This window comes from Terrapene carolina, unplaced genomic scaffold (assembly GCF_002925995.2).
Source record: "Terrapene carolina triunguis isolate 2854851 unplaced genomic scaffold, T_m_triunguis-2.0 Scaffold833, whole genome shotgun sequence".
Taxonomy (NCBI): Eukaryota; Metazoa; Chordata; order Testudines; family Emydidae; genus Terrapene; species Terrapene triunguis.
Window position 1 is genome coordinate 3,888,643 of NW_020665184.1, and position 11,997 is coordinate 3,900,639.

The 11,997-nt window shown below is 40.5% G+C and overlaps 1 protein-coding gene across 1 annotated transcript in view; it reads right to left on the reverse strand.

Annotated features, from left to right (window-relative positions):
- PBX4 (PBX homeobox 4) overlaps nucleotides 1–11,685 on the reverse strand; it is a 28,891-nt gene extending 17,206 nt beyond the window's left edge. Inside the window, exons 1-2 of the mRNA XM_024212539.3 lie at nucleotides 11,335–11,685; nucleotides 4,477–4,550 (exon numbers count right to left, since the gene is read on the reverse strand). Coding sequence (XP_024068307.1) covers nucleotides 4,477–4,550; nucleotides 11,335–11,564 — 304 coding nt within the window. The 5' untranslated portion in view covers nucleotides 11,565–11,685. The remainder of the gene's footprint in view (nucleotides 1–4,476; nucleotides 4,551–11,334) is intronic.
- Nucleotides 11,686–11,997: the final 312 nt, after the last annotated feature.

Consider the following 11,997-nt stretch of genomic DNA (forward strand, 5'->3'; position numbering starts at 1 on the left):
AAGAAAGAAAGAAAGAAAGAAAGAAAGAAAGAAAGAAAGAAAGAAAGAAAGAAAGAAAGAAAAACTAAAGTGATCACAAACTTCTAAACTAACATGGGTATCCCACATGATTTTCCCCATATGTTACTGTGTGGATTGGTTCAGTCACGTAAGTTTAGAGGTGGGCTAGCAATGTTTTGCCTTTTGGTAGCCCACTGGACCACAATGCTAATTAGATCCATTTGTTCATCACTGTATCAATACCTTAATAAGTGATCAACATATCAATCTGGACAAAAAGATCAACACATTTTTTAAGTTGCAGCTACACTAGTGTGTACTGCATATTAAAACACTAAGATGTACAATAAACAACATTAATATTTCGGGGTTGTGTGTCAAGACTTTACTGAACAAAAGTGGGAGTAGCTGAGTTTTTTCTAGCAGTTGTACTGTACTCACAAAGGTAATTACCATGTACAGTACCAGAGGATGAGTGAATAAAAGAAAAATAAAATATATAATTCATGGGTTCCTACTTTAGTTTTTGGTACAAACTTGGGACCAAATATAAATTAAGACTAATTTATTTTGTTTTTTATCTGACCAGTAGATAGACAATTCTAAGTAAACGTTCTGCCATTCTGCTTATGTAGTTACCTATCACATATTCAATGTTTTAAGCATGACTCAGACTTGTCCAGGCTTAGTATTATGCCCAAATCTATCACTATCCATCCATCATATTTATGAATGCTTTTAACAAACACCCTTCAGGATCATAAAGCATTTTAAACTGGTGCTGTCATATACACTAACACGGTATTATACATTCCCCAGCACAACACCCACTAGATATTCATCAAAATGTAAAATAATTATACTAAGGCAAATGAAATTCCCATCATTTCTAATTAATCCTTAATTAAAATACATCACAACCTAAGGTACTGAAACCTCACTCAATATGCAAATGCAATCATTACAATATATTTACATATCATTAATTAAAGATCTGCAGTTCTGTAATGAACTGTATGAGATCACTGATGCCAAAATAAAAATGATATGCAATTTGTTTAGGCTTGTTTTCCTCTCCAGATTTTCTTCCACGTGGCAACAGAACAGAAAAGCTAGAGGTAAATACATCTACTGGCTGTACGGCACACAAAAACAGAACCTTGAATGTTAACCCCTTTGAATTTCAAGGCATTAGAAGAAGAGGGATAGGGTGGATTTGAAAATGCAGGTCTTACTGGCCCACTTTGTACAGGTGTAAAATGACTACACAAAGCGCAAGGCACTGGGAGTCAGAGGGTTGTACAGATGTTGACTGACTGGAATTTAATAAACAATTCTGATGAGACATGAGGGAATCTATGGAGTAAGAAGATTCCTTTTTAACAGTCATTTTTTAAAATAGAACTGCAGATTAATTAATTGGCTCTCAGCAGGAACTGGAATTAACTAATCAGCACTAACTAACTGCATGTAGAAAGTGTACACATTTTATATTATTTTAAGACTTGGTGCCTATCGCAATGGCATTTGGTAGCCATACAATTTTTTTTTTTTTAATAATCTCCACACACATCACTTCAAGCCATCCCTTACTGCTACCAAGAGAGAAACCCTCATAATCGCATCATTTAACAAATGGGCCTCCCATTGCACCCTGAAGGCTATCAAATGCAAGCTATCACTAGCCACAAGAGGGAGCAAATTCCACAGCCAATGACCCTCTGCTAAGAACAACAGCCCTCAACCCCCACCTCCACCCTAGGGAGTCCGCTTCTCCTCTTCTGGTGTCAAGTGTTGTGACAGGACAGAACTTTCTTAAAAGTCAATATCTGATGGTCTTGTAGATTCTCCACCACAGAAGAAGAAAACTAATTCAGAAGGAAGACAAGCATGATTCTGAGTGCTAAGGAACAAGACAACAATGTAGGAATGTCGTCAAACCCAGCGACAAAGGGAAAACACCCATTTAGCCCCACAGCACTTGCCAAGTTCTATAATGTAATGAAAAAGTACAAACTGAATTAACCTATTTGAACAGCCAGCATTTTAGAGGAAGGACACCGTATTGCAGTCAGTGGGAGGGGGAAAAAATGGTATGTATTATAAATTGCTAAACAAAATACTTATTGATTCTTTGTACTGCAGTCATGCCCAGAAGCCTCAATCAAGATCAGAGCCCCATTTTGCTAGGCACTGTACAAACACATAAGGAGACAGTGCCCCTGCCCTAAAGAGCTTGAAACCCAACATAACTCAGGTGTTTGCTGCAATCAGTCAGGAAAAGGAAATCCTCAAGGATAATATTTGCTTGTATTTCCATCAATGTACACACCTGGACATTAAAGCTATAAACAGCTTTTATATTTGGACAAGCATAGCTATCTGGAGTCAAGCATCTGATGTCCATGGCAGCTGAACACCAAGAAAAGAGTCTGCTAGACAGATTTATTTACAAAAAGTTTTTAAAATATTCTAAGACAGAATAGTACTTTTGCCAGTTCTCAAAAGAACTAAGTGGGTATTATTGTGAAGGAGGTTAGTATGGACTTAAGTGGAGCAATGTGCTGTTGTACTTCTTGAGGGAGCACTGTCTGCCCCCTCATACATTGCTTGAGTTAGATGTACCTTCAATAAATGCGTGTGGAGTGTGTGTATCTAGGACATACTTGAAAGTGAAATACCTATTTCAGTATATTTTTCCTGGTGAAGTATAGAAATAAAAATGTCATTCTACAAACTACAGTGACTGAATTATTTAATCCAAAAAGAAAAATATAAAAGAAATCATATAATCCAGAGTTCAAACAGTAGTTTGAGAGAAGGCTAGATTTGGATAAATCAATTTAACTGGCAAACAAGAATAGTTACTTTTACAAGTATTTTTTTAAAAGCACTTTCTGGGCAAAATTTCTCTACACTTTCCAGCTGGCTGCTCAATGGAGGGGCACATGGCTTATCCTGAGCTATTGTGAGTGACACTGGCACACTAACAAAGGGAATGTGGGAGAGAGGTTTGGGGGGCCAAACATGTTTTAAACTGATTCAGAGCTAGAAAGGAAGCCTGTGCGCCTGGGTCACAAAGAAAGCCTAAACCTTATGCTACAGTATGTCCAGGCTTTTATTTGCTTGAAGCCATAACATCTGCTCTCCATAATTTAAATAAAGAACAGACAGGCCATCAGACATTCAAAAACCTATGAGACCAAAACAAATCCAGCGTAGCCAAGGTACTGGAGTCTCTTGTTACAAATATGTTTAAGTCAAATAGAAGTTAAACTTCCAGGTTATAACACAGAGCAAGCAAATCCCAACACGGAAAAACAAATAAAAAGTGTGCTGAAGCGCTTGGATTAGTCTCCTTTTAGCTGTCCTAAGATTAGCTCCTGCTCAAAGGAAAAAAACCACATAGGATAAACAGACATAAGAGACTACAGCATAACAGTTCAAAAAAATTTCTATTCCTATAAAATTTTCCTACAACAAAAGAAAATTGCTGCCATGAGAACTCAAAATACGTCAACTATAACATTTTCTTAACACAAAAGTGAAAGTGTGTTGCATTTCATTTAGTATCACATACTGCCTTTGATGCCAAGGCCATCATTGAAGATAAAACTAGATGGCCTTTAGTTTGGAAATATGGTACAAAATTGATATACAAGATAATTACAAGTTATTTTTTCTGTACAGGTTCAGTATCAAGGGCAGTATTAGGATATTAATGTTAAGCAACCTATATAATAAAGAACACATTTTCTACAATTAAACAGGTTCTACAAGTAATTATCCTTTAATATAGCATCCAAATTCAGTAAGCTCAAAAGTTTACACAACAAAGCACAATAAAACATCCTGACATCACTGCCCAGAAGTTTATAGATGAACAATTGATACACTGGGTGGCCAAAATCAAAATCCACTCGCTCCTAACAACCCCATTCCTGCTCACAAAGAAAATAAGTCGCATAATCCACCTGTCAACTCAGTTTCCTGCTGCTTTTGTCTTCTTTTCCCATCTATCTGCTGCTTCTCCTCACAGACTCTCTTTTCTGTGGTCTAGTTCATTTTCCAGTGTTAATCTCCTAGTCCCTCCACAGTACTGGGACCATCTTCTTTCAAGAAATGGCATGATATGGGCATTCTATTAAAGACATTCTGGTTGTCACCCCTTTGTGTCTACAAATGTCTACTCAGAGATTATAATTGTAATGCTAACATTTTATTTTGTTTTTCAAATCAAAAAGCAGCGAGCAGTAATATTTCCTTCAAATCAGGGCACGGCCTACATTGTAGGAAGCATGCTACAAATAATCTCCAACCTACAGAAGCACACTGGGCCAGGAAATCACCATTAAAGCCTTAAGCTGTAAAAATCATTCACTCAGTAAAGACCTATTTCAATTGCACTTGACCCAGGAGCTGTTCATTTCTGATACCCAACTTTCCAAAAATCATTCAAAAATTCCAACAACACACCTGTTTTTTCCTTGATCTCACACAGCACGCTGAAAAGAGCTGGTTTCATTCTGTGGCAATTCAAGGCATGTTTTCTGAAAAGGAGAGAAAGAAAAGATGAATGCCAAGTGGAAGGGGAAAGAGGCAGGAGTGCCAAGGTTTATAAAAAATAGATTCCATGTATTTGTAAAAATGAGCAAACCAGAGCATAAGATTAACGTACATTTAGAAGTTCTAGTCACACAGTTCACTCAAGGTCGTCACCAGAAACTCTCTACCAGAATAATTTATAGCCTTGAAATACTCAATTGCTTATAGTTGGCAGAAGCAAAACAGAAATTAAACTCTACCGAAAGTATATTTTATATGATGTAGTCAACAAACAGCTGCTTTCTGAATTAGTATTCTTCCAATTGCTCTAACAAAGTAGTCCATCTAAAATATGAGCGAGATCCGCATTTTTACATTATACAGATTCTGAACATTAAAAACAAAACAGAACTCAATTACCATTGATCAAATCAAATATTGTTTCTTTTAGTTTAATCAAACTCAAAACAAGTATCAGTCTCCAAACAAAAGGAGACTGTTCTTCTCCTAGAACAGAAATGGAAGAAATTGCACCCAGAGGATTGTTGGGATCTCTGGGCAAGAGGGATGAAAGGTAGAGATGCTTTTTAAGGAGGGGTAGGCCTTAATTGGATCAAGAGCAGGCTGGTTGTCTGTTAAGGGACACCTCTGTGCAAGCAGGAGGACCTAGTGCCAGAAGCCACATCATATGTAACTAGTTATAAATTCATACTGTGGAATACCATGCAGACTGTGTCTGACTGCATCCTTAGTATGAAATCATAGCATACATTACCTGCTTCTTTGGAGTGGTTATGTTTGTTGTGAATATATTAAAAGCATCATATGTATATTATGAGCTATACCTCACCTTGATGCACCCATGTAATTCTATCAAAGAAAGGGATTTACAATAGAAACTCTGACACAGCTGTAGCTGGAGGGGCACTCAAGCCCCACTAGAATGTCCATATCCTTTCGAAACAACCTAAAGTTCATTCTCCTTTGACAGAAGCCACATGATGCTTCCAGTGTTTGAGACAGATACCACCTCATCTTTTGTCCTTGTTTATCCAAACAGAAATTATGGGAAGGGGAAAAAGATTAATAAGTATGTTACACTTGTTTGTGGAAAGAGGGAGTACATTAAATTACATCACTAGCCATGAGTAAACAATGTCCACTTTATTTCAATGTACCCTCTAAATAAACCTAAGATATCACTCCAGAAATATTTCTTATTTTGTAGTTCAGTAATGCCCAACAGGCACTGTAGATGCAGTAGCTGCCTCAAATAGCTTACAATTGAACATGACAAAATAGATGAAGGGTAGGATAGACAGATATAAAATACAAACTAAGTAATCAGGGAGATGACAGGCAAATGTCTTGTTACTACAGTTTTTTGTTGGTAGGGTATTCTTTTAAATGGGAAAGTATTCATTTTTTGTATGCAATGGAAATTGATTTATACAAATCTCTATGTAAATAAACTTTGTTTTACAGAATGCTGCTAATAGTTTAAGAGGACACAGTCAACTTAAAAAAATCACTTCTGTCAAAAGAGTTTTTAATCTACTATTAAAAGCAGCCACTACATTACTTGTAATTGACAGAGAGGAGAAACAAATCATTTTATTCCTGTTTGACAGAACCCACATAAACATTCACTGTTTCCCTTGCATAGTCAGTTTTCCCAGTCTCTGTGGGTCATTCATAAAACAAAGAGAACATTTTAGAAAGCAGAACATGCGAGTATAAATCCACAAAAACTGATAAGAAACTGAGTGGCAAGTGTAGTATCCAAAACTGTTTTTTTTTTTCCCCATTTAAAACTACTACTTAAACAACAACAGTCATGGTATCCTGCACAAGTTAACTATTTTCACAATGTTTTACTACATTTGGAACCAATATTGTGTACATCAACATGGGGGGGGGGGGGAGAGGGGATATGTTAGCAAGTTTCACACTTTCAAGTGATTACTATAAAGAGTGAAAAAATATGAAATAACTTTGTAATCCTCTATTTTTACCTATGCACACACTCTTTGTACCCCTGTATATCATAAGAAGTTTGAGATAGAAACTACAAAAGGAGTTCTCAAACACCCTGATGAGATACATTCTGCATCAGCAAAAATACAGTTTTCCTAATACCAAAATATACAAGAATGCTGAAATTAATTCCTTTGCCCTTTTTTCCATCCACGGCAAGTAATGTCTGCTTCTCTCCCTATCAATGGTAAAGCTCTTTCCATTACAATCTCAGTTGGTCTTTCCTCTAGTCACAGAAGGCATTAAATTTTATTTCAGTCTCATTCAGAAGCCTTAAAAATAAGCTTGCCCAAGTGTTCTTGTAGGCTCTGGTACCTTCATTTTTTCCCCCCAGACATTTGCTGAGGAATCTTCATACACAGCTGAATACTTAAGCTATTTGAAAAATCTTATATACCATACTACTTCACTGAAGAGATAGCAATGGCATCAGCTCTGGTGTATCTCTCACCCAAAAAGTGATGCCATATTCTCAATTACAGCCAGACATGTAGCTGCAATTGCATCTTAGCTTCCAGACACACTGTGAACCACCTCACAAAGTTTGTTGGTATCCTGTTCCAGAGAGATGTTCTAAAAAAATTTACATTTCTCTGGGGGAGATTTTTAAAGGCAGAAATGGCAATTAGGCACCTGTCTTCCACTGGAAGTTAGGTACCTGCCATTTGTGCCTTTAAAAATTCCCTCCACCACCACCTCCTTTGATGATGACCCCTTTTGTAATTTTTAAATTATTTAATTAAAGTACATTCAGAGCGAGGAGTAACCCCTTTTCAGAAGCTTTCTTTATTAAATACAGATCATCCTGATATGGGTAAGGGCTTAAAAGGGAACTCAATTTCCTTACAATCCCTCACCAATAAGATTTACAACAGGTAGCTGCAAGCCTCCCATAAATATTCAAATACAATATAAGAATTAAGCAAAATATCACAAGTTGAAGTCCACTGACCAGGTTACTTCAATACATGGAACCAAGAAAGGCATAATGCACATTATCAGATATCTAAGCAGATCAATATCTACCCACAGACAAGCAGCCTGAGAACAAAGGCAGCTGAAAAGAAAGCCAAGTGAATTCTATTGTCCTTGCTTGATGACAAACCACCAATTCCAGGCCTTAAAACTCAGCTCCCATAAAAATAGGGCTAAAAAAGCTGATTTACACACTAAATAAGCTAGATGTGTTACAAGTTCTCAGAAACAGGCTGTCCAGAAGTCATTACATAGCTAATATGGCCAATATTTATTCTTTTGTAGAATGATAAAGTTGATTAACATTGATATTAAGCAGGTTACTTAATGTAATTTTTGGCAGATTAATTTATTTTAAATAAAACAACTTCTCTTCAGTTTTTAGCTTGCAGTCTAAAATTTAGACTATAAACACTGAAAGTTCTGAAACTCAAGAGGCCTCAGTAAAGCTATGAGGATTTGAAACCCAGTACAGTTCAATATGCAGATTTTTTAATACAGAGTAAAATTAAACTCTAGTAAACAAAACATCTGGGAGCTAAATCATGGCCAAGCCATCTTGCAGATAGGTAGGTATTCCAGGACACTCTGCCACATCCCTGAAGCATCTGTGCTACTGGTTACACTAGATTTGAGGAGGGTTGCTTTGCTTTCTTTACAATGACATATAGGCCTTCTTACCAAGAGTCTCCGTTTGCAAGTAGACTGCACAGATGGACCCATAATTGTCTATAATGCAAGAACCTGTGTTGTGCATGCACAATCATCTCACATGCAAGGGCACTTTTTATAACGTTTGAGCCTTCAAAAACTTTGTGCCTAAAAGATCGAATAACATTTTTTCTAGGGGTTTCTGTTTTCTAAAAAACACTGAAAATAGCTAAAGCAATTTAGCCTACACAAAAAGCACTATGACCCCATAATTAAATTATTGTTTATGTGCAAAACAAAAACTTCCTAAGCACTCAACTTTTTCAGCTCTCTTATAGATGAGTTTTGAAAATCAAACAGAACTGCAGTTCCTTGTGTGACATACACATTAATCTGTGCATGCACTTACTATGAAGCAACTATAGGCAGCTTTAATTTTGTGTTGCAGTGACTGGTAAGGAGAGCATATTAGGGGATGCCTCATACCACCACCAGTAATGGAAAATATGTAAGGAGCTTGAAATAGTAGCGACATCCCCTTCAGTATTTTTTTTTCATTTCAACATGCATTGTTTTGGCGTAAGAGGAACACAGAAGAGCACCTCTGAAGTGTCCCTCTGACTCAAACTAGTCCAGAATGTTGTTTGAAAAACTATAAGGTAGAACAATATCTTTCCTCAGTAAATACAGTCTACAAAACTCTACTTTTACCATAAACTCTCTCCTAGGAAGCCCCATCATCGTTCTTTTTTTTTAAATCAATAACTATATGGTTAGAACTTATCTTCAGACCATACCAAACATGTTTATGGGCCTGGGGTTTATTTTCAGTAGTTCTGTGTACTTGGGATAAATCATTTTCACATGGTTTCCAAAAGTGTAGTTAAAACCTGCTCTACAGTTTCTGAAACAGTGCAGACCATGACTTGCCAGTGTCTACATTTACAAGTTAAATCATTTTCAGCACCAGTTCAGCTGCTGACACCAACAGGTAGTTTTCCTAGCATAGACAAGGCTTAAATGTCAGGCCAAAGAAACTTCTCAGAGTAAATAAACCTTGGTTTAGGTAATTTATAATGGAAAGTCAGCCAGACTCCTAACCAAAGTCACAAATCACTGTCTGGAATCTGATGCATGAGTATTCATTTGCTAATTTATAAGCCAGATCTGTTTTACAATCCTCCACTTTGCAAACTGCTTCCTCTAGTCTACGTACTTTCTACAACCCGTACATACCAAGTAAGCAAAACATATAATTACAGAAAGCCAATCAGGAGCACAGACACCTCTAGGGCAGAGAAAAGAAACTAGAAGATCTTGAATTATGCTGATATTTTTACATCAGGTTATGTTATTCACTTTATTAGTTACATCCCCTTGAGGATCACAAGAGCATACAATACGCACAAAAGAGAATGTATTCCTCAGGTAGGCTTTTCTCTTTAAACACAAGTACAGTTAGTTCTCGCCCAAGTGTGGGGTGATTCAGACATACAGTAGTGCAGCCAGTGCTGTGAAAACTGCTCACACATAGCTCTGCCAAAGCACCTTAGACCTGAAATGTAATACACCTGCCATTCAGTTCCTGTGTGCACGTGCCTCTCCCTACCACAAACACAACTCTCTGCCAGGGCCCTTCAATCCTGAGCTGTAATCACAACCTTGCATTTATTCTACTGCTAGGTCAAATTATACAGTAGTCATGCAACAGACAGAAAAAAATCATTTTCACTTGTGACTGGAGCCATGATTTGAACCCCCATCTGCAGTAGCGAAAGGACAATTCATTATTAAGATAGAATTATTTTTTACAAGCTAGTCTAAGAAATCAACTCACCTCTACAGCACTATATGCAAGTGTTAAACAGTTCACAGTCTGTTATCAATGAGACAAAGGTACAAGAACCTCTCAGTCAATATACAAATTAACTGTTCATCTCCCACACTGACAGTCTCCACTATTATTCTTACTGGGATGGGAAAATAAAGTCTAGTTAAAAATTTTCCCTGAGCAGAACTAGCAAGTGAGAAATTAAAAAATTAGATCCACAGCCTCAAATCCTCCATGTTCAGGGCTCTAAAGAGAATTGAAAAAAGGAAATGGGGTGGCTCAGGAAATCAGTAAAAGAATGTAGAACTTTTCATCTCTAGGTCACTTGTGCCACTACAGCTAGTGAGTCAAAGACATTCTCATTAGGTGACTTCATTAAGTAACCTGTGTGAAATAAACTTGTGGGTCTCAGCTCTATTCCTAGCAGATAAGTGTCTATATCAAAAATCTCCACCATCGAACTTCCTGTGCCCCAAAAGCAGTCTCAGCAGCAGCCAAAGAATGAGAGGCCAATAAAAAAATGGACTGCTGTCATCCATGAGGTGGGGGTCTCTCCAGGGCAGGGCTGAGACACACTAGCTAAACAGTGCCGGAGGAAAGTTTGCTTTATTGCTGCCCTGAGAATGTATAGGGAACTTCAGTCTCCAGGACTGTCAGGCAAACACCTTTTACCAGCACTAAAGTCCCTTAAATAAACTGTAACCCTATACTGAGGGTTTGCTCCTAAGACATTACCAGGGTCTCAACACTATAACTCACTCTACCGTTTTAGGCAAAGTTCCTCTGTGAAACTAAACCAGGCTGCCTCACGCCTTGCCCAGCATACAAATTCACAAGCAATACGGGAGATGGAAACAGGCAGGGAAGTTAGTACGCAGGAGCCTGATCACCTGGTGCTCACAGCCCTCCTAAAGCAGATGCCAGACACTACCCCACTCTGCACTTTAGTGACACACACTGCCATCCCCTGGAACCAGACTCTGGCTCCCAACGACTCCAGGATGTGGAGACTCTCTACCCATATCCTGGCCCCCAGAGACTGCCCTCCACAGCCCAGGCCCTGATGCCTAAAAGCCCCAGGACTCGAGACCCTTCAGTCCCCAGAGCCTCGAGCTTCGGAGACTCCAGCCAGCCTCCAGGTCCCCTAGTCAGGCCCTCTATGCTCAGAGCCCCCTCCGGCCCCGCGCCCAGACACCCCCCTCCGCCTAGCCGCGGCGCTGCCGCCCACCTAGGAAGCCTCCCCGCAGGCGCTGCTCGGACCCCGACGGGCCGCACATCCCCGTCCCCTGCGGTACCTGGCTTGCGCCTCGTCCAGGCTCTGGTCGGTGATAGCCATGATCTGCTGCAGGATGTCCCCAGTATCCTGGTGCCCGGGGGGCGGCGGCCCCGGCTGGAGCCGATGCGGGGGCGGCGGTGGGGGGGCGGCGGCGGCCGGGTCTCCGGCGGAGGGAGGCGGCGGGATCCCCCCGGGCAGGGAGACCCCCGCACCGTGCGCCGCCGCCAGCAGCCGGGACGGGTCCTCCATGGTGGGGGGGAGGGGAGGCGGCGGGGCTGGGACGGGGGTGGGGAGGGAGCCGGAGCAGCCACTAACGGGCTCCCGGTACGGCCCAAGCTCCTCACACACAACAGGCCCCAGCCCAGCGCCGTGCGGGCCCCGCCCCCTCCTGCGTGACCCCGCCCCGGCGTGACGCGACTCCGCCCCTTCCCTGGCGTCTGTCCGCCGCGGCGCAGCGAGACCCCGCCCCTCCGTCCTGGCGCTTCCTTCCACCCTCGACCCAGGCCCTGCCCCGCCCCTTCCTCTTGACTCTGCCCCCGGGGCGGGGAGAGGCGAGGCGAGGCGCCGAGCACCTACCCAAGAGCAGGCTGCCCCTCCGCCAACGGCCATTCTCCAACTGTCCCCTTCAAACTGCCCCTCACAGCCCCCTCCCCACTGCCACCTCCCGACTGCTCCCAACCAC